The following is a 21,682-nucleotide window of genomic DNA, read 5'->3' as shown; positions in this document are numbered from 1 at the left end:
GCGTCCGACTTCAGCCAGGTCACGATCTCACGATCCGTGAGTTCGAGCCCCGCGTCAGACTCTGGGCTGATGGCTCAGAGCCTGGAGCCTGTTTCCGATTCTATGTCTCCCTCTCTCTCTGCCCCTCCCCTGTTCATGCTCTGTCTCTCTCTGTCCCAAAAATAAATAAACGTTGAAAAAAAAATAAAAAAAAAAATAAATTGAAATAACTTTAAATACACTTGTAAGTGTAGGAAATAAAAGTCTATTCTTTACTGAAATTCTTCAAGAAGTAGTGATCTAATTATAAGTATCTAAATGTAGGGTGGAACCCTGTTTAAGAAGTTGATCTAGGAAATCATTGATTTAGACAGATGATTATTTAATACCTGAATTATTTTACTACTAGATCGGGAGTTGGCAAACTTTTTCTGTAAAGGGTCAGAGAGTAAATATGTTAGGTGTTGCCTGACTTACAAGGTCTCTGTCACAATTACTAAGCTCTCCCACTGAGGCATGAAAGCCCAATCACTTATCAATAAGTGAGTGTGGCTGTGTTCCAGTAAAACTTCATTTATGACACTGAAATTTGAATTACATATAATTGTCACACATTTTGAATCATTTTAACTTTGATTTTTTTCAACTATTTAAAAATGCAAAAACTATTCTTTAAAAACATTTTTTTTAAGGTTTGTTTATTATTGAGAGACAGACACAGAGTGTGAGCAGGGGAGGGGTAGAGAGAGGGGGAGACACAGAATCCGAAGTAGGCTCCAGGCTTTGAGCTGTCAGCACAGAGCCCGACATGGGGCTCAAACTCACAAGCTTTGAGATCATGACCTGAGCCGAAGTCGGTCGCCCAATCAACTGAGCCACCCAGGCGTCCCAAAAATGTAAAAACTATTCTTATCTCAGGGGCAGGCCAAATTCATCTTTCAGGCAATAGTTTGCTTACCCTACACTAGATAGCCTGTTATACACTAGCATGCTTATTCTTATATTTGCATTACCATTCTATTTTTAAAAATACATTGCCGGGTTAATAATCTATAAATTTGGGTCTCTGGAGTATTATAATTTAAAAGACCTTGGTAAAGATTATATGTAACATAAAGACTTAAGAAAGTTTTTGTTTGCCTACTGATGAATCATTATCCCCTCCCCCACTTCTTTGTTGGCAGAACCCCTAATTAAGATTTTGTTCAAATACCTGATGGTCATATATTTCAGAGTTTGCTTTCTTCTTCCTCCCAGTTTCAGGGTATGGGAGTGGGCAAATCTTTATTGGTTTGATCCAATTTTCATTCCTTTTCCTTTGTGGTGATTGATTTAGGAATGGCAATTTGGACAATAAGGTACATGGGGAAGAATTCAATTGCATACAATAGACTGATCTTGCATATGAAAATGAATTTTTGACAGCTGGAGTTAAAATCAAAATACCTTAAAGAAATACTTTTGAATTTTACTTCATTTTGCACTGGCCACTGCAGATTGCTGTCTTAAGTTTTTTTATTTTTTTGTTTTTGATTTTTTTTAAGTCAAGTTAGTTAACATACAGTGTAGTATTGGTTTCAGGAGTAGAACCCATTGATTCATGACTTTCATGTAACACCCAGTGCTCATCCCAACAAGTGTCCTCCTTAATGCCCTTCACCCCTTCGGCCCATCCCCCTGCCCACCTCCCCTTCAGCAACCCTCGGTTCATTCTGTATATTTAAGAGTCCATTATGGTTTGCCTCCCTCTCTGTTTTTATCTTATTTGTCCTTCCTTTCCCCTATGTTCATCTGTTGTGTTTCTTAAATTCCACATATGAGTGATTTTCTGATATTTGTCATTCTCTGACTTCTTTCACTTATCATAATTGCCTCCAGTTCCATCCATGTTGTTGCAAGTGGCAAGATTTCATTCTTTTTGATCACTGAATAATATTCCATTATATATGTATACCACATCTTCTTTAAAAAATTTTTAATGTTTACTTGTTTTTGAGGGAGAGAGAGAGCACAAGTGAGGGGGTGGGTAGAGAGAGAGAGAGGGAGACACAGAATCTGAAGCAGGCTCCAGGCTCTGAGCTGTCAACACAGAGCCTGATGCGAGGCTCAAACTCACAGACCATGAGTCATGACCTGAGTTGAAGTCAGAGGCTTGACTGACTGAGCCACCCAGGTACCCCAACCATATTTTCTTTATCCATTCATCAGTCGATGGACATTTGGGCTCTTTCCATAATTTGGCTTTGGGGATAGCACTGCTATAAACATTAGGGTGCATGTGCCCCTTCAAATCATCATTTTTGTATCCTTTGTATAAATAACCTAGTAGTGCAATTGCTGGGTCGTAGGGTAGTTATATTTTTAACTTTTGGGGGAACCTTCATACTGTTCTCCAGAGTGACTGCACCTGTTGGAGACAAGGGAAACAAAAGCAAAAAATGAGCTATTGGGACCTCATCAAGATAAAAAGCTTCTGCACAGCGAAGGAAACAACAAAACTAAAAGGCAACCAGTGGACTGGGAGAGGATATTTGCAAATGACATATCAGATAAAGGGTTAGTATCTAAAATCTATAAAGAACTTATCCAAACTCAACACCCAGAAAACAAATAATCCAGTGAAGAAATGGCCAGAAGACATGAATAGACACTTTTCCAAAGAAGACGTCCAGATGGCTAACAGACACATTAAAAGATGCTCAACATCACTCATCATCAGGGAAATACAAATCAAAACCACAATGAAGTACCATCTCACACCTGTCAGAATAGCTAAAATGAACAAATCTGGAAACAATGGATGTTGGCGAGGATGTGGAGAAAAGGAAACACTTTTACACTGTTGGTGGGAATTAAGTTTTTATTTATATTCCAGTTAACATACAGTGTAATATTAGTTTCAGGTGTATAATATAGGGATTCAGCATTTCCATAAAACACCCAGTGCTCATCACTAGTGCACTCCTTACTCCCATTACCTATGTAACACATCCCCCCCACCCACCTCCACTCTGGTAACCATCAGTTTGTTCTCTGTAGTTAAGAGTCTGTTTCTTGGTTTGTCTCTCCCTTTTTTCCTTTGCTCGTTTGTTTTGTTTATTAAATTCCACATATGAATGAAACCATACGGTATTTGTCTTTCTCTGACTTATTTCACTTAGCATAATACTTTGTAGTTCCATCCGTGTTGCAAATGGCAAGATTTCATTCTTTTTTATGGCTGAGTAATATTCCAGTGTGTGTGTGTGTGTGTGTGTGTGTGTGTGTGTGTGTACATACCGCATCTTCTTTATCCATTCATCAGTCGATGGACACAGGCTGTTACCGTAATTTGGCTATTATAAATAATGCTGCTGTAAACATCAGGATGCATGTATCCATTTGAATTAATCTTTTTGTATTCTTTGGGTAGATACCTAGTAGTTGCTAAATCATAGTGTAGTTCTAATTTTAATTTTTTGAGGAGAATCCATATTGTTTTCCATACTGGCTGCACCAGTTTGCATTCCCACTAACGGTGCACAAGTGTTCATTTTTCTCCACATCCTCACCAACACGTGTTGTTTTTTGTGTTTTATATTTTAGCCATTCTGATAAGTGTGAGATGATATCTCATTGTAGTTTTGATTTGTATTTCCCTGATGATGAGTGATGTTGAGCATCTTTTCATGTGTCTGTTAGCCATCTGTATGTCTTCTTTGAAAAAATGTCTATTCATGTCTTCTGCCCATTTTTTAATTGGATTATTTGTATTTTAGGTGTTGAATTGTATAAGTTCTTTATATATTTTGGATACTAATCCTTTATTAGATATGTTCTTTGCAAATATCTTCACCCATTCTGTAGGTTGCCTTTTAGTATAGAATTTTTAAATTTGTATTTATTAAAATTTTCTGAATTCAAATAGAAAAATTAAATTTTTATTATGTCAACAAAAAATTATAACTCCTTTTTTGGGAAGGAGTTGTTTATTCCATTATGTCTTTTTTTCCTTACACAATGTATTTTTCAAAAAAAGGCAACCCTGTGCCAATAATCACAGAAGTTTTCCAAATTTTACTGGTCCATGTAAACCTTAAAGTCTGAGTGTTGGAAATCTTGGTCTGTACTCAGTAAACTCCATTCTTACTACCTCACTTCCTGACTCCTTGCAGCCTGGCTCTGGGCCTAACTTTGTGGCTGAACTGGTTTCTAGAAGGTTAACATTGATTCTATGGTCTCAGCACCCTCTTTTTAAACCAAATTTCCCCTTTGCCTTTTCTGTAATGTTTAATTCTGTTGCCTATTTCATCATTGAAACTCTTTTGCCTAGCATTTACTGAGAACGCTTCTGTATCTACCTCAGTGACCATTTTTCAGTTTCTTTTAATGCCTTTATTTTGTTCCTATTGTGACTCTTGTTTACAATGCCTGTAAATAGTATGCATGAGAATGAATTAGCCATAAATAGAAGCTGCAAGTTGCTAAGTAGAGACTATTTAGTAGAGACTGTCTTTTGATATAAAGCTAGGCTTATAATCAGTGTTAAATAGTTTCCCTAACTGATAACAGTTGTTTTTTTTCAAGTACACACATATGTTTAATGCATTGCATTCCTTGGTATGTATCTTTATTAAACCACTTCTTTTTTATTGGACTTAAAAAAATTTTTTTAATATTTATTTATTTATTTATTTTTGAGAGAGACAGAGAGAGAGCGGGGAGGGGCAGAAGGAGAGAGAGAATCTCAAGCAGGCCAGATCTGAGCTGTCAGTGCAGAGCGCAATGCGGGGCTCGAACTCACAAACCGTGAGATCATGACCTGAGCCAAAATCAAGACTTGAATGCTTAACTTACTGAGCCACCCAGGTGCCCCTTAACCATTTCTTTATGGATATTTTCTTTCCATTTGTGTGCATATGCTTTTAAAAAAATAACCACATGTGCATTCTTGTGCCTACGTCTTGACACACTTTGTGAATATAACCACATTATAAATTCATAGTGGAATTGTTGAATTGTAGTGTATGTGCACTTGAAAGTTTGGTATACATTGCCAAATAGCCTTTCTAAAAGTTTGTACCAGTTTGCACTTTTATCAACAGTATGAGTGCTGCTTTTTCCATGCCCTCTCCAACAATGAATATAATAAAACTTAATGTTTGCTTATCTAATGGGTGAAAAATGTTTACATTTTTATTTATTTTAGTTATAGTGAGGTTGAGCATATTTTATATTACTGGTTCTCAACTGGGAGTGTTTTTGCCTACCAGGGGACATTTGGCAATGTTTGCAGACATTTTTGGTTGTTACAACTGAGAGAAGGTCTGGGGAGAAAATTCTGCTGGCATACTGCTAAACATCCTGCAATGCACATGACAAAGCATTATCCCCAGATACCAGTAGTGCCAGAGTTGAGAAACTATTTTATGTTATTCCACTTCATCTCTTTTGTTGGTTTATTATCTGTAATTCTTGAGTTACTTTCAGGTTTATAGTATATAGCTTTAACTTATCACAGATTACCTTCAATAATGTTTTACCATTTCACATACAATATAAAAGCCTTATAACAGTATATTTTCATTTTTCTCCTCCTGGCCTGTAATACTATAATACATTTTACTTCTACATATGCTATAGACTTCACAAAAATAATTATAATTATTATTAGTAGTAGTATTAGTATTATTTTAAACAGTTGAGTATCATTAAATTTTTTAAACGTTATTATAATTTATTATTAGATTGCACATATTTCAGGTGAATAATTTGATAACTTTTGGCATGTATATATAATTGTGAAACCAACACCAAATATCACAATAATGAACATATTCATCATCCCCAAAGCTTTTCTCCTGCCCTTGGAAATCTGTCCCCCAACCCCAGGCAGCCACTAATCTGTTTTCTGTTGCTATAGATAGGCTCACATTTTTAGAATTTTATGTTAATGGAATCATAAACAATATATTTTGTTTTTGTCTGACTTCCATCTGGCATAATTAGTTTGACATTTATCCATGTTGTATGTATCACTAGGAAAACATTTTTAATGACAGAGATTCCAGGTAATTGAACTGTTATTAAAGAGCATGCTGAATTCTAAAGTCATTTGATGTGTTCTGTTTTAGGTCATGACTCGCCAGAGTATGATAATCACATGAGAGCACTCATTGCTACAGATGTCATTTGACTCATCAGAAAAAATCTGTTTAAAAGAAAATATCTATACGACCAGATCCATTTCATTATTGAATGGCTTGATGGATTTCCTTTACTCTGATACACACCAAAGCTGTCCTTATCAACCAAAGCAAGAAAGGATCCTGCATGAGTCAATCACAGAATGCCATTTTTACATCACCAACAGGTGAAGAAAACCTCATGAATAGCAATCACAGAGACTCAGAGAGTATCACTGGTGAGTCCAGTTTCATAAATATTGAAGTGCTATTCCTTACAGGATAAAATGCAGATGCCTCAGTCTAGTATATAAGATCTACCATGATGAAACCCTGGCTTCGCTTTCCAGCCTGATCTCCTGAGAGATCCACTGAATTAATATTTCTTTCTCCTAGGCCCTTACTGAATTATCAAAATCTGCCTTGTGTCTTCTGTGTCATCTATGTTGGATTCTTCTGTACCATGTGAGCCCTGGTCAGAAGGAACTGCATCATACTTACTCTCTTCCCATCTTGCCTTTCTATTCATATCTTCCTATCCCTACAAGGAAAGAGTTGCTTGCATTTATATACCTTGCAAGCATGTGACAACATTTAGGCACTTAAGAAGCTCTCAGGACATAAAGGTTATTCAAACATGGGTATGGGCCCATAAGCCCTTATCTGTAAGACCAAATCAAAACAACTCTGAATACTCAAAGTTTTTTCTAGACTTTGGTTCTTAAATTCATTGGTCCACAAAGCTTGACTTGTGTGGCTGTTTCTAGATTTATCTCACTTAGCGTGAATATTTGCTTGCTGAATGTGTATTAATGTATTTAAATATGGGGTGCTGCTACAAAACCAGTTGGTGATGTAATATATCGTATAGTAGATGCTTAGCACTACCTTTCTAAAACTCCAAAAAATTCTGAAGTCCATCCAAACCCAAAGTTTTTTTCAAATTTTTATTCAGTTTTATTGTGATATCTCCCCTCTTCTGTAACTCCAATTGCATGTATGTTAGACTGCTTGATACTGTGACACAAATCACTGATGATCTGTTCATTTTCCCCCCAGTTTTTTTTTTTTTTCTTAATGCTTCATTTTCGATTGTTTCCATTACTATGCCTTCAAGTCTACCTCAGTTCTTTTCCTTTGGGGAATGTCTAATCTGTTAATGTTACCCAGTGAGTTTTTCAATTTAGACATTGTACTCTAGTTCTACTCGGGTTTTATAAAGATTGATAAAACTTCTGTTTCTTTTCATCAGGTTTATGTTTTCCTTTTAAATCTTTGAGCATATTAGGGGTGCCTGGGTGGCTCAGTTGGTTGAGCGTCTGACTTCAGCTCAGCTCATGATCTCTCCGTCCGTGAGTTCAGGCCCCGCGTCAGGCTCTGTGCTGACAGCCAGAGCCTGGAGGCTGTTTCGGATTCTGTGTCTCCCTCTCTCTCTGCCCCTCCCCAGCTCATGCTCTGTCTGTCTCTGAAAAATGAATAAACCTTAAAAAAAAATTTAAATCTTTGAGCATATTAATAATTGCTGTTTTTAAATTGTTGTTTACTATTTTTATCATCTTTGTCATTACTGAGCCTATTTCTATTGATTCATTTTCCAACTGGTAATGGATTACAGTTTGCTTATTCTTTGCATATCTAGTAATTTTTGACCAAATACTGAATATTTTGAATGTTACATTGTTAGATGTTTAGATTTTGTTGTCTTCCTTGGAAGAGTGTTAAAATTTGTTCTGGCATGTCCTTAAAGTTACATGCTGATAAAGTTGATCCTTTTGAGACCTGGCCTTTTTTTTTTTTTTTTAATGAATATAATTTATTGTCAAATCACTTACAAACAACACCCAGTGCTCATCCCAACAAGTGCCCTCCACCATGCCCATCACCCATTTTCCCTCTCCCCCACCCCCCCATCCACCCTTAATTTGTTCTCTGTATTTAAGAGTCTCTTGTGGTTTGTTGAGGCTTGTTTTTAATCTTTGTTATGTGGGTCTCTAGATCACACTTTAGATCATACTGTAATATGCTTTGTTCTAGCATTAATTTAATCCTACTACCAGTAGGTATGGCCTAAGATCTTTACTGATTATCCCACCTGTTCATAAGGGTTTTCTACAATGGCTAGATGAAATTCTGACCTCTTTTCGCCTTGTGTAGGAGAGTGACATAATGTAGATATGAAGATGTAGATGAAAATTTGAGTGTATGTGAGCAAACCAGTTTTGAGGCTCTTCAAGAGGAACAAGAGGAGTCCTTGATATTAAATGGACACAATGTGGCTACAAAGAATTGGGCATATGGAAGGGACATTTGAAAGATAAATGTTAGCAAGGGAATTGTTAAGACTGGATAATCAGAGAAAGATATCACATGATTTCACTCATGTGGAATTTGAGAAACTTAACAGATGATCATAGGGGAAGGGTAGGAGAAAGAAAATGAAAACTGAGAGGGAGGCAAACCTTAAGAGACTCTTAAATACAGCAAACAAACTGAGGGTTTATGGGGGTAGGGAAAATGGATGATGGGTATTAAGGAGGGCACTTATTGGGATGAGCTCGGGTGTTATATGTGATGAATCACTGGAATCTACTCCTGAAGCCAAGACTAACACTGTATGTTAAATAACTTGAGAATTAAGGAAAAAAAAAAAAAAAGACTGGATAATCAGAAAAAGAAAGGATAAGCAGGAGAGTAGTAAATAGCACATTATTAGAAACACAGAAGCAAATAGGGGGAGCTAGTCAAGGGTATTTAGCCTACTAAACCTTGATTGTATACTCATTTTATTTTAGAGGGGAGGGGAGAGGGACAGAGAGAGAAAGAGAATCTTAAGCTCCATGCTCAGCATGGAGCCCCATGTGGGGTTCAGTCACATGACCGTGGGATCTTGACCTGAGCTGAAATCCAGTCGGATGCTTAACTGACTGAGCCACCCAGGTGACCCATGTGTACTCATTTTTAAAATTACCTCTTGCAAGTAGGGAATTGGTAACCTTAAATTTTCATTAGAATTCAATAATAATTAGAATTCATAAATAATTCATTAGAATTTCATTAGTACGTATTAAAAGACAATTTCTAGGAAATAATGGCTCTATTAATGAATGCTAAATTTTGTTGTTCATTTCCATTATACCCCTGAATTGCCTACAAGCCTGTTTTTAGGTCTGCATGTATTTATAGTCAACTTCTCTTCCTGTGAGTATTACACTGACTATCTGTATGTGATATATTTATGGCAGGAAAAAATTGGATAATCGCATGGAATTTGTAGTAATAAAATTTGGTTGTATTTTTAGGGCTTTTAAAGAGATCTGCTAAGGGTTGAGAGCTTCTTTAGAACCATATTTAAAGTTAAATGTACCTCATCTATGTGATTATATATCTCATCTTTGTGATTATGAAGTCACTGCTTGTCCTGGTAAAGAGGGGTATGTGATGGGGTATGTGGTATTGTTAACTTCCTCATATTTGATTTATTAAACTGTTATTGTTAAGGTCAAGTTGTAGAAATTTACTCTTTTAAGATGTTTTCTTAAAATGAACTTTGTTGTTTTTTGCCAGAGTTAGAATATGTTTCTTTATACTACCCACAAAGGAAATATCAGATCTCTTTATAAAGTGTGAGGGTTGATATGACATCCTGTGTTTTCTCTATTTTAAGCATGTTAAAAGGGATAAGTTTACTTTTTTGGCAAACTGCTAAATTTGGCAAGTGTTAAATGATGGGCCGTATTTGGAACAGGAAGCCAGGAGCAAACACAGAATAAAGGCAGAGAAGCCAAGTGTGTTCAGAGATGTATATGCAGGAAGTAGCTAGAGGTGTGTGGGTGAGAGAGTAGTGATGTGAAAGGTATTCAGGACTTCAAATGTAGTACATCTTTAAAATAAAAATGATAAAGTACTTATTCCAGTACTAGTGCTAGAACACTGCTGAAATGTTAATATTACTGGTTAACATTTAGCCAATAAATGTTTATTTTTTATGTCTAACTGCTGTGAGAATATACTGAAATACAATTTTTCTAAAGTTTGAAGAATACTCCCACAGAGTTTAAATTCTCTTATTAAAGAACATGTCATTTTATTCCTTTTGAACTAGCTATTTTCTGGTGGTTGTTTTGTGTTGCCTTTTTCTCCCAAGTATATAATTTATTTGAGGTCAGATCTCTTTTAAGCAACACTAAATAGACTGATAAGGAGGAAATATGAAATGTGTCCAAACTCATTTAAAATTTTAAAAACATAGTTATATTCACCAAGCAATATATATATGTATCTTTCTTGAACTGTCTGGTTTTTTTTTTTTTTAATTGATCTATTTAAATTTAAGTTAGTTAACATACAATGTAGTAGAGGTTTCAGGAGTAGAACCCAGTGATTCATCAGTTACATGTAACACTCAGTGCTCATTACAAGTACCCTCACTAATGCCCATCCCCCTACACAGCTCCCCTCCAGCAACCCAGGCAGTATATTTTTAAATAGACTATAATTAAAATTCATGGTATTATTTTTGCTATAGAAGTTTTCATATTAAAAAAAGCTAGAGAATGACCAACTATATAGTACCAGCATATATTAGTAAAAATCATTGGAGAAATTATCCCAACTAGTGTTTCTGTGGTTATCCTACTTTTAGAAACTAATTTCACTGATATTTTCTCTGTAACTAGTAAATTGGAATATTTTGGATTCATTTACATGGAATCTCCTCTTTAGATGTCTGCTCCAATGAGGATCTCCCTGAAGTTGAGCTGGTAAGTCTGCTAGAAGAACAGCTACCCCAGTATAAGCTAAGAGTGGACTCTCTGTTTCTATATGAAAATGAAGACTGGACTCGGTCCCCACACCAGCAGCAGCATGCATCTGATGCCCTCTCTCCAGTCCTTGCTGAAGAGACTTTCCATTATATGAGTGAGTATTTTTTAGCCTTTTAGACTTTGTCCATTGAAATAAAGATGATAAGTATCTTGGTGTTGACTTTTAAGAAGTTTTAAAAGTCATTTAAAAGCATTTAAAAAGTCATTTAAAAGCATTTAAAAAGCATTTAAAAGCATTCCTAGCCATTGTTCATTGTGTACCTACTTGAACTCAAACTGATTTAACAACACAAAGAGATGATTCTGTGTTATGTCTGAATGTAGAAGGTTTGTCATTCTTTACAACTCTGAGTGTCTGTGATTGCAAGCATACTCAGATATTTCCATTTCTTCTTTCTTTATTTAATACTGTTCTCAGACTGAGTAGAAAAAGGAACTTAAAAAAAAGTAGTTGAAATTTTAATTTAAAGTTTTAAAATTCCTTTATATCTCAAAGCATTTATTATATCAGTAGTTTGATATACTGAGCCATCAGCTTTTTGACTTTATATTTCCTGTTAAACACTGTCGTAGAAACTGTGTCAGTCATTAAGAAGCATAGTTTTTGGATACATAAGTAGTTTTAATAATTAAAGTATGGAGACCTTTTTGCTTTTGACTTCATTCCAAACATCTGCTTTCAGGTTGAGCTGACTTTTTTTTATTCATTCACTATAAAAATATGTGCATAGTAGCTGTTAGGATATATAAGAAAAGTCTGTAAGTTCAACATTGATATAATTGATAAATTATATTGATATAAATTGATAAATTGATAAAATTGTTTTCATTTGAGTTACATATGACATTGCATCAGTTCCTACACATTTTCCCAGTGAGTGCTTCAGTGTTTTTAATGATTGTTGTGAAATGCTCATTTTTCATAATAATTTTTTTAGTAATCATTTTTATAGTAATCATTAACTTGCTTTTAGTAGTTTTCCTAGAACCAGGTTACGTACTACTCAGGAAAAAAATTATAAACATTGTTTAAACTTGAAATGGAATATCAAGAAACTCAAAACTATTTCTTCCTCAACAATTCTTATAAGTAGCTGACTATTAAAGTTCTTAAGGTTTTCTTAACTTTCAAGTTTGAGAAGTTGTTTGCGAATTTCTGAAAAGTACTTATTTTTTATTTCCATTTCTCTTTGTTCCATACATTTTTAGATTTGTGAGAAAATTTCAAACTGGAATTTCATCAGGATAAATTTAGTTTTTGTCACTATTTTGATAAAGTGGCACAGAAAGTGCCCCTTTGTTTACTTTTTCTTTGTCGTATATGCCACAAGAGGATGGAACTGTAGCTCGAAAGCTGTCTTAAATCACGATTTAACGGAGTTACTTTTAGAGAGAATGCTACATAAAAATAAATTTTGGAAAATAAATGATAATCAAATTCTAAAATACTTGGGTTTTCAGGACTTTATACAAAGCAAACCGTAGTATTCAAGGGAGCAGTTTAAAACTCGAGATTAATAGGATGATACAGATTCCCTTATTCTAAATGTACTATTTTCACTTCAGCAATTTGAAAGTTGGACTCTATATGATATACTTAAGGTCATGAAGCAAATAAGCTATGATTATAATTAGTCCACTAATACTTTGTACTGTAATTTCACTGTTATTTTAAAAGTATCAATTCTTTGGGTTAATAGTTCATTCAAATATAAATAAACTTCATTATAAATTTGTATGTTATGAATATAAAAGATAAGTGATTTACTTCATTTAGCAAATTGACCAATGTTCTAAAAAGCAAGATATAAAACATTCTCTGACCCTTTCTAGCAGTTTTCTGTCCCTTTAAGATATCAAGATCCATGGCTCTGAATAATTATTATGTACCCTGACAGGCCATCCTAGGGTTTAGCTCCTTGGTGCTACTCCAGCCCCTTCTAATCCATACTTCCCTCACATGCCAGTAGATACTTGTACTCATTAAAATGAATTTTAACAACTAATAAAAAAGAGGTGGCCCAGGCAGAGAAACTTCTGTAACACAAAGAAATTGAAAGAGCTATGAGAAGAAAAATAAATTCAGAGGGAAACATGGGCAGGATTTGGGGTTGTGAGCCTACCTCACATGGATGAAAGGATACTGGTTGTTCTCTGAAGCCCCCACCAAACCAGGAAGAGATTGTTTACTTTTAAAATAGAACACTTGGGAGCAATGGGTGGGTCCAAAAAATGATTCCATCCTACTCCCTGCCATATATAAAGTTTAAGATACAGAATATTTTGTATGCAGAACAGGTCATTTCAGGATTTTCTTAACTTTATTAAGAGAGAGACCCAGAGTGAGCTGTGGAGCAAGCAGTAAAGTCAGAGCACATCATAACAGAAAGTACCATTTGTTCATGTTAAGGCTAAAAATAGAAACCTGATCTGCCTTTCAGAGTATTTTTTATTTGGGAATAAGGGATCACCTGTACCACTTTCTAATGTGTAAGGAAAAGGGTTGGGGGAAATGATTAGCTTTATAAGTTTTATTTAAGAGATCAGCATCACTTGGGAACTTGTTAGAAATGCAAATTCTTGGGTTCCTACCCCATATCTACAGAACCAGAAATTCTAGGACTGGGCACGGCAGTCTGTGTTTTAAAAGTCCTGGTAGTGCTGATGCACACGCAGATTTGAGAACCACCAGTATAAAGCATTGTCAACCAAAGCTATGTGGCCATTTCACAGTGATGTTAATTGGAGGATTTAAGGAATTAGGGAGGTTGTACAATTTTGAAGAGAAAGAAGGTTGTAGAAATAATTACTTCTGGCTGGCAAGTTATACTTTTCCTCAAGGTCTGCCCTCAAAAATTATTAATCTGGGGCGCCTAGCTAGCTCAGTTGGAGGAGCATGAGACTCTTGATCTCAGGGTCATGAGTTCGAGCCCCATTTGGGCTGTAGAGATTACTTAAATAAATAAAACTTAAAAAAAATAAAGCACAGAACTTAAAAAAAAATGACTATACTGTCAGGAAATGAAATATAACTGATAATGTTCGGGAAGCATTAACCATTAGTCAGATAATGGAGGTTAGCAGATTTATATTTACTCTCAACCAGTTCCACAAAATAATTAACTCATATGCCTCAAGACATCTATTGAGTATTATCCATGGAAGAATTGAGAAAATTGTCTCACTCAAATCATTATCAGTAGGGCTTAATTCTCACCTGGAACCCTGTTGAGAAAGGCTGTCGTAGGTGGTACATATCATCAGATGCCTTCTCTTTGTTCTCAGTTCTTTTAAAGGCAGTTTTTTGTATTGCAGAAATATTATCTGTAGTATACACCAAGAGCAGCAGTTGTTTATTTGGGGTTAAAACTGTAAGACCTGTCTGTACTTATCAGGAGCTCTGTAGCTTTTACTATGCCACGTGGGAGGTGTGTATTTCATTTTTGCTTTTTGTTGTTTTGTTTTAGAGTTTTTGCTGTGAGAGGGTTGGAGAGATTAGAAGTCTAGTTAGTTAGTTAGTTAGTTAGTTAGTTAGTTAGTTAGTTAGTTATGGGAGAGAGAGAACATGAACAGAGGAAAGGGGCAGAGGGACAGAGAGAGAGAATCCCAAGCAGGCTCTACGTTCAGCACGGAGCCTAATGCAGGGCTCAGTCCCACAACACTTGGATCATGACCTGAGCCGAAATCAAGAGTCGGATGCTCAACTGACTGAGCCACCAAGAGACCCCTTGGAGTCTTTTTGAATTTCAGTAATTGTGGTAAAAACTTTAGACCTTGAAAAGGAACATTGACAGAAATATCAAGCACCATCTCATATGAATGGTTAAATTACAGAGCCAGTTTTTCTACTTGTAAATATAAATCCTTGTGGGGTGAAAATGTTTCTATCCAGATCTTTTTAGTTTTCTATCTCAGATCACTATCAATCTAGCACTTTGTTTTACTTTTACCTAAGAATAAAACTGTCATTAATAATTAAGCTCTAGGTAGTTCTCAGATTCATTTTAAGCAGTTTTGCCAGGAAGAAAAATAAAAAGCTAAAATAAAAGTAAAACATGTCTAATGGTGTCTTTTGGGCAACCTCAAGGTTAAGATGGGACTAAGGAACTACAGGTGACTTAAATCATAGTATCTGCTGCCAATACAGTGCATTATTTACAGAAAATTTTAAATCAAAGCTATTTCACACATACCAGATGTGTTTAAGAGTAGTAACTGTAAACAGTAGTATAACACTTAATAGTATTTTAATACTGCTCATTACATTATCGTATTTCATTCTCCTAGTGACCTTGTGAGATGAGTGTTATTACCTCTATATTATAAATACAGAATATGAATTTTGGAAGGGTTAAGTGACTTATTCAAGTTCACTCAAATCCATAAATTCAGCACTTCTTCTTTAAAGCCTCTAATTTTTTCACACTTCAAGGCAAACTAATTGTAAAATCAGTCTAAATCAAACACAGATTTGTTTCATGTAATGCACTCCAGAATGAAAAGATCTCTCTTTTATTATAAGATCTCTTTTTATTATTATTAAGCATCATTAGCTTAAAAAAGTATCGCTTATTGGGGTGCCTGGGTGGCTCAGTTAACCATCCGACTTCGGCTCAGGTCACGATCTCACAGTTTGTGGGTTCGAGCCTCGCAATGGGCTCTGTGCTGACAGCTCAGAGCCTGAAGCCTGCTCCAGATTCTGTGTCTCCCTTTCTCTTTGCCCCTCTCCTGCTTGTGCTCTGTCTCTCTCAAGAATAAAATATACATTAAAAAAATGGGTTTTTTAAAGGTATTGCTTATTGTGACTGTGGAATCATTGGGGTCATATTTGTCATTCTCTTTGGAGCTATAATATGCAATGTATCGACAGTTCCTGAATTTAATGCAGAATTACTGGACTTAAATTATACAAGTAATAGTGTATTATACAGTTTATCTTATAGCAAAGACCTAGATATGATAGAGATTATTATTAATTAAACTAAAAAGGATTATGCCTCATAACAGAACTATAAAAAGTCCTACAAGTCCTATCCCTTGTTTATTGATTTTAGCTCACATGATAGATGATCATAGATATTGAAGATAATCACATCAGAATTCTAATTAAATTCATTTGTAATAGCATAACCCCTTACTAAGTCACCCCTCAGGAACTTTAATTTAGATTAGGGTATAAAATAATTGGTGATTTAATCCATTCTTCAGGGCCACAGTCCCTAATGTGAGTGGACCAAAGTTCTAATCTTATTGAGGGAGGAAGAGATAGGAAGTGGTTGCCTGATGATCATTTGATACTTTTTTAATTCATTGTATGATATATATTTTGTTTGTAATAATTGGTCTGTTTTCTGAGTGTCTATTTTCTATTTTCACATATATTTTTAATCTCCTGAAAGGCACTTTTGTAAAATCCTGGTGTGGTGGTGGTGGTGGTTGTGATCTTTCAACTATTATGAATATTTAAAATTCTCTGTTGTTTCTAAATCCTATAAACAATTGTTTTAAACTGTCTCAGTTCTAGGCACAGACAGGGTGGAGCAGATGACCAAAACTTACAATGACATCGACATGGTTACACACCTCCTGGCAGAGGTAAGAATATATCTTTTCTTTCTCCAGTACAAAAAGCTAAAACTTGAAGATCATTTAACATCTATCAAGTTTGCACATCAAATGAAAAAGGAGGATGTCTTTGTTCTGGGTTGTTTTGTATAAGGTTGTTAAAGATGGAACAGCTGGCATTCCAAAGTAGAATGGTTCCTAAAGTTTATTGTTATGACGTTGCAGAGGGTTTAATTTTTGTTGTTGCTATTATAATGATGCTGACTTTCTAATTCTAGAAAAGCTATCAAAAAAAAAAAAGTTGATGGTGTTTTGGGTTTTTTGTTTGTTTTTTGTTATTTTATTTATTTTTTTAAAAATTTTTTTTTTCAACGTTTATTTATTTTTGGGACAGAGAGAGACAGAGCATGAACGGGGGAGGGGCAGAGAGAGAGGGAGACACAGAATCGGAAACAGGCTCCAGGCTCCGAGCCATCAGCCCAGAGCCTGACGCGGGGCTCGAACTCACGGACCATGAGATTGTGACCTGGCTGAAGTCGGACACTTAACAGACTGCGCCACCCAGGCGCCCCTGTTTTTTGTTATTTTAATAAATTCCTGCTGTTACCGTGGAGCAGAGCAGCCCATTCAAGAAGCAGCTCCATTGCAAATCAATACCAGCAGTTTGCATCATCTTCCCTTTTTTACTTTCAGTTTGGACTATTATTTGAGCTCACTTTGTCCGTGACATTTTTAATATATAGTGTATCTCTTCCAAATGGCGTTCTTAGAGGTATCTCCTTATACTGCAACTTCAGTTGGTCTTGAAACTGTCTTTCTCTTTAAAGTACCCTTCTCCCCTCTCCCCCTCAGCTCCCTAGAATGATTTTGTGTATGCCATTTAGCCTATATTGAAAATGAGATACATTGGGCCTTGAAAATTTGGAGATAATTCATCTGCCTCTTTTCATGTATTATAGAGCAAAAGGATAGAGGCTTAATTCTATCTGTATACAGTGATTAATGTAAGTGGAACCCATGCTCATATATAAGGTAGCTAGATGTATATTGACAGTTTTCATCCTACAGGATACAGTCCTCACCACCAACGCATAGATGGGATTCCTACACCCTTGCTAAGTATCACCATCTGCTTAGGACAAGTAACTCTTGGTTTGCTTGGCTATTCTATAGGCCTCCCTGCATCATTACCACCAACTTCTTTAGACTCCCTTCTTTATGTTTTAGCAGAACCTGTAACCTCAAAATTTCTAGTCTGCTATCCCCTCTTTTATCTCACATTATCATTCTTGCAACAGTTGACAGTAGGGCTCTTGATTATGCTTTCCTCTAAGCCTCTGGCTCTGAATGCATAGAAGCTTTCCCATAATTGGAACTTTTTTCAACATATGTACTGTGTCATTACCATGTTTAATAGACAAATGCTCAACAAATATTTGTTGGGCTTTCACTGTGTGCCAGGCCCTATCCTCATTTTCTAAAGACTGTATTGATTTTTTAATTCCCCAAAATCATAAATTTAAAGGTTGGGTTTCTTGAGTAATTAATAGGGTGATCAGTAAATCTCACTTGATTTAGGGGTGCCTGGGGAGTTCAGTCAGTTGAGCATCTGACTCTTGATTTCAGTTCAGGTCATGATCCCAGGGTCCTGGGATCAAACCCCACATCGGGCTCCCTACTGGGTGTGGAATCTGCTTGGGATTCTCTCTCTCCCTCTTCCCCTCTCCCCTGCTTGCTCTCTCTAAAAAATAAAATAAATCTCACTTGATATCAAGAAGAAAAATGCCCTCTTGCATTTATTACTATGGCCGTCATCCATTTGACCAGTGTGTATTAAACACTATATGTGTGTCAAGCCCTGTGTTTATTTGTGGTATCTGGACATTAAAATGAATCTTGATGCTTTCTGGGACATTCCTTGTGAGTGAACAAAATTGCAGAATTTCTAAGCTGCCATTTAAATTTTTTTGTACTCAAAAGATGTATTTGGTATTTTAACAGAGGGATCGTGATCTGGAACTAGCTGCTCGAATTGGACAAGCTCTCTTAAAACGGAACCATGTCTTGTCTGAGCAGAATGAAGCTCTGGAGGAGCAACTGGGACAAGCCTTTGATCAAGTAAGTCTTTGATCAAGTGTTTATAGCATGAAATAATTAGTTACTGGACAATAGAAAAGTTTATTTTTCTGGGTGCCCCTGAAGTGATAACAATAGGTAGATAAATAACACCAGTACATGTTAACTTTGTTGTCAGCCATTGAACTAACCAATAGAGAAATTAAATGTTACTGTACAGAGAAGTACTCAAGTGACTCTACCTTAGTCAGTATAAAAAAAATATGATAGGTACTGTGCTCAGTACCTATCATACATGTGTCACCCTGCTAAGATTCTAACACTTTTTCCTCATCCCTTTGTGTAGACTTTCTGTGTGATCTTATCTTAAATTTATTTTGAAAAAATAACCCTAAATAATAGATACCCAAATGAAGCATCTTTTTTCAGAAACCCAAACAAGAAGAAAAGGAAATTTTGAAAATATATTTATTTCATGCAGTAAATATTTTTTAGTGAGAACCAATTTATTATTAACTTGAATGGTTACTTTTCACATTTCCTTTAATTTGTTACTATTTGGTTTCATTAATATTTTATAAATGCCATTATGTTTAATTTTTTTTTTTCAACGTTTATTTATTTTTGGGACAGAGAGAGACAGAGCATGAACGGGGGAGAGGCAGAGAGAGAGGGAGACACAGAATCGGAAACAGGCTCCAGGCTCTGAGCCATCAGCCCAGAGCCTGATGCGGGGCTCGAACTCATGGACCGCGAGATCGTGACCTGGCTGAAGTCGGACGCTTAACCGACTGCGCCACCCAGGCGCCCCATAAATGCCATTATGTTTAATAACATTTGAGCCTTTGTGTTAAAAATAGTTTCTAGAACTATTTCTAGAAGTCACGCAGATTTATACTTAAAAGCTTTAAAGTGTAAGTCTTTAGGATGAGAATTTGAAGGAAGGGGTCTATTCTGACACTTGAAAGCTTCTTCAGTTTTGTTTTTAACTGTGAATATATCATTATCTTATGTGAAAATTTCCTCCTACATTCCTATTTATATAGAATATAAAAATTGGCTTTTCACCTAGTACAGAAAAAGCTGTCTTTGTGGAGTTAATGCTCTAACATTATATCTTAGGAAGTATGTGAGGTTCGTTATTCTGTTTTTAGCACTTGTTACCTTAGTCAATAAAATCTACCAGCTGATTTTATAATTTTATTTTATGGTGAGAAACAATTGCTCCATGAATTAAAAGCTATATTACATGTAAATAATGCAAAATAAAGAACATCTTGTAAATCAAGCCCTTTGATGTGCAGGTTAATCAACTGCAGCATGAGCTGTCCAAGAAAGATGAATTACTTCGAATTGTCTCTATTGCCTCTGAAGAGAGTGAAACTGATTCCAGCTGTTCTACACCTCTTCGGCTCAATGAGTCCTTTAGCTTATCTCAAGGTTTGTTGCAGTTGGACATGCTACAAGAAAAACTCAAGGAACTGGAAGAGGAGAATATGGTTCTTCGATCCAAGGTACATTCAACCGAATTCCCACTTTCCTGTACCTTAAAGGCTGTAAGATTTAGGTCCATGTATTGAGGTAAAATATGGCATAACTAAGGATTTGCTATTGACATTCCAATTAGGAGGTGATAGCAAAGGCATGTGTATTTGCCTTTCATTGTCACTTAGATCCCATTCATTGACAGCTGGATAATAGCAAACTGATAGATGAAATAGAGAAAGCCACAGCACAGAATATATATGTTAGGTAGTTTACACAAATAACTAAATAATTATAACTGTGATAAGAACTATGTTGGAAGATTACAGGGTTTCCTGAACTTGTGTAATGGGGGAGAATCGAAGTCCTACTTAAATGACATTTTAGCTGAAACTAGGGATTAGCCAGGCAGAAAAGTATGGTGGAGGGGAGGCATCAGAGAGAATGAGTAGGCATGTGCAAAGATCCTGAGAGGAATGAGGGGGAGATGTTTGTCATATCCTGTCCCATATCTTTATTTTTATTTTTTTATTTTAGAGAGAGGAAGAGAGAGCACACATGAGTGGGGAAGGGACAGTAAGGAAGAGAGAGAGAGAGAGAGAGAGAGAATCTCAAGCAGGCTCCATTCTCAGTGCAGAGCCCAACACGGGGCTCAGTCTCAACGATTGTGAGATCATGACCTGAGCTGAAATCAAGAGTCTGACACTTAACTGACTGAGCCACCCAGGTGCCCCCCGATATCTTTATTTTAGATAAAGCTTTTTGGGTTTTATTTTTCCTTTTCAGCTGGTGCACTTTTATCTTCAGATGAGAATTAAAGGTTTTTTAAGTTAATACTGTAAAGTATTGGAAGATATTATCACACACTGAGTTTTTTCTTTCTTGAAGGCTTGTCACATAAAGACAGAAACTATTACCTATGAAGAGAAGGAACAACAACTTGTCAATGACTGTGTTAAAGAACTTCGTATGTATTAATGCGTTTTCTTTCATAGTTTTTGGGCAATTCTTTGATGGCATTTCACCAACTCAGAAGTTAAATCAATGATTTCAGTAGAGGCATCTCAAGAAACAATTTTATTTAAAAAAAATTTTTTTTTCAACGTTTATTTATTTTTGCGACAGAGAGAGAGCATGAACGGGGGAGGGGCAGAGAGAGAGGGAGACACAGAATCAGAAACAGGCTCCAGGCTCTGAGCCATCAGCCCAGAGCCTGACGTGGGGCTCGAACTCACGGACCGCGAGATCGTGACCTGGCTGAAGTCGGATGCTTAACCGACTGCGCCACCCAGGCGCCCCTCAAGAAACAATTTTAAATAATTACTGACAGTCTTGGAATATCATGTTGAGCCCACAACTCTAAGCAAAATACCATATGTACTTTTAAGAAATAGTTTTATTTCACATTGCCATCACTGTTAAAGAAAGGCCTATATTTCTATCAGTTATAGCATGGTAGAGTGAAAATAGCCAAAGCTTTTATTTTGTCAATGGGGAAATAGTCCTATAAAGAATATGATTTGCCAAAGTTAGAAAATTTGTAAGTGGGAGAGCCAGGGCTTAAATGATGGCATAAAACTTTACCTTCAA

General features: G+C 35.9%; 1 protein-coding gene across 3 annotated transcripts in view; it reads left to right on the top strand.

Annotated features, from left to right (window-relative positions):
* TRAK2 (trafficking kinesin protein 2) overlaps nt 1–21,682 on the top strand; it is a 63,844-nt gene that overhangs the window by 22,254 nt on the left and 19,908 nt on the right. For all 3 annotated transcript variants that reach the window (XM_045034271.1, XM_019838466.3, XM_045034269.1), the window contains 6 exons: nt 6,093–6,382; nt 10,866–11,060; nt 16,485–16,561; nt 18,533–18,649; nt 19,912–20,121; nt 20,981–21,059. In XM_045034271.1, coding sequence (XP_044890206.1) covers nt 6,292–6,382; nt 10,866–11,060; nt 16,485–16,561; nt 18,533–18,649; nt 19,912–20,121; nt 20,981–21,059 — 769 coding nt within the window. In that variant the 5' untranslated portion in view covers nt 6,093–6,291. The remainder of the gene's footprint in view (nt 1–6,092; nt 6,383–10,865; nt 11,061–16,484; nt 16,562–18,532; nt 18,650–19,911; nt 20,122–20,980; nt 21,060–21,682) is intronic.

The sequence above is a fragment of the Felis catus genome, chromosome C1 (genome assembly GCF_018350175.1).
Source record: "Felis catus isolate Fca126 chromosome C1, F.catus_Fca126_mat1.0, whole genome shotgun sequence".
Lineage (NCBI taxonomy): Eukaryota > Metazoa > Chordata > Mammalia > Carnivora > Felidae > Felis > Felis catus.
This window is presented reverse-complemented; position numbering and strand designations above follow the sequence as displayed.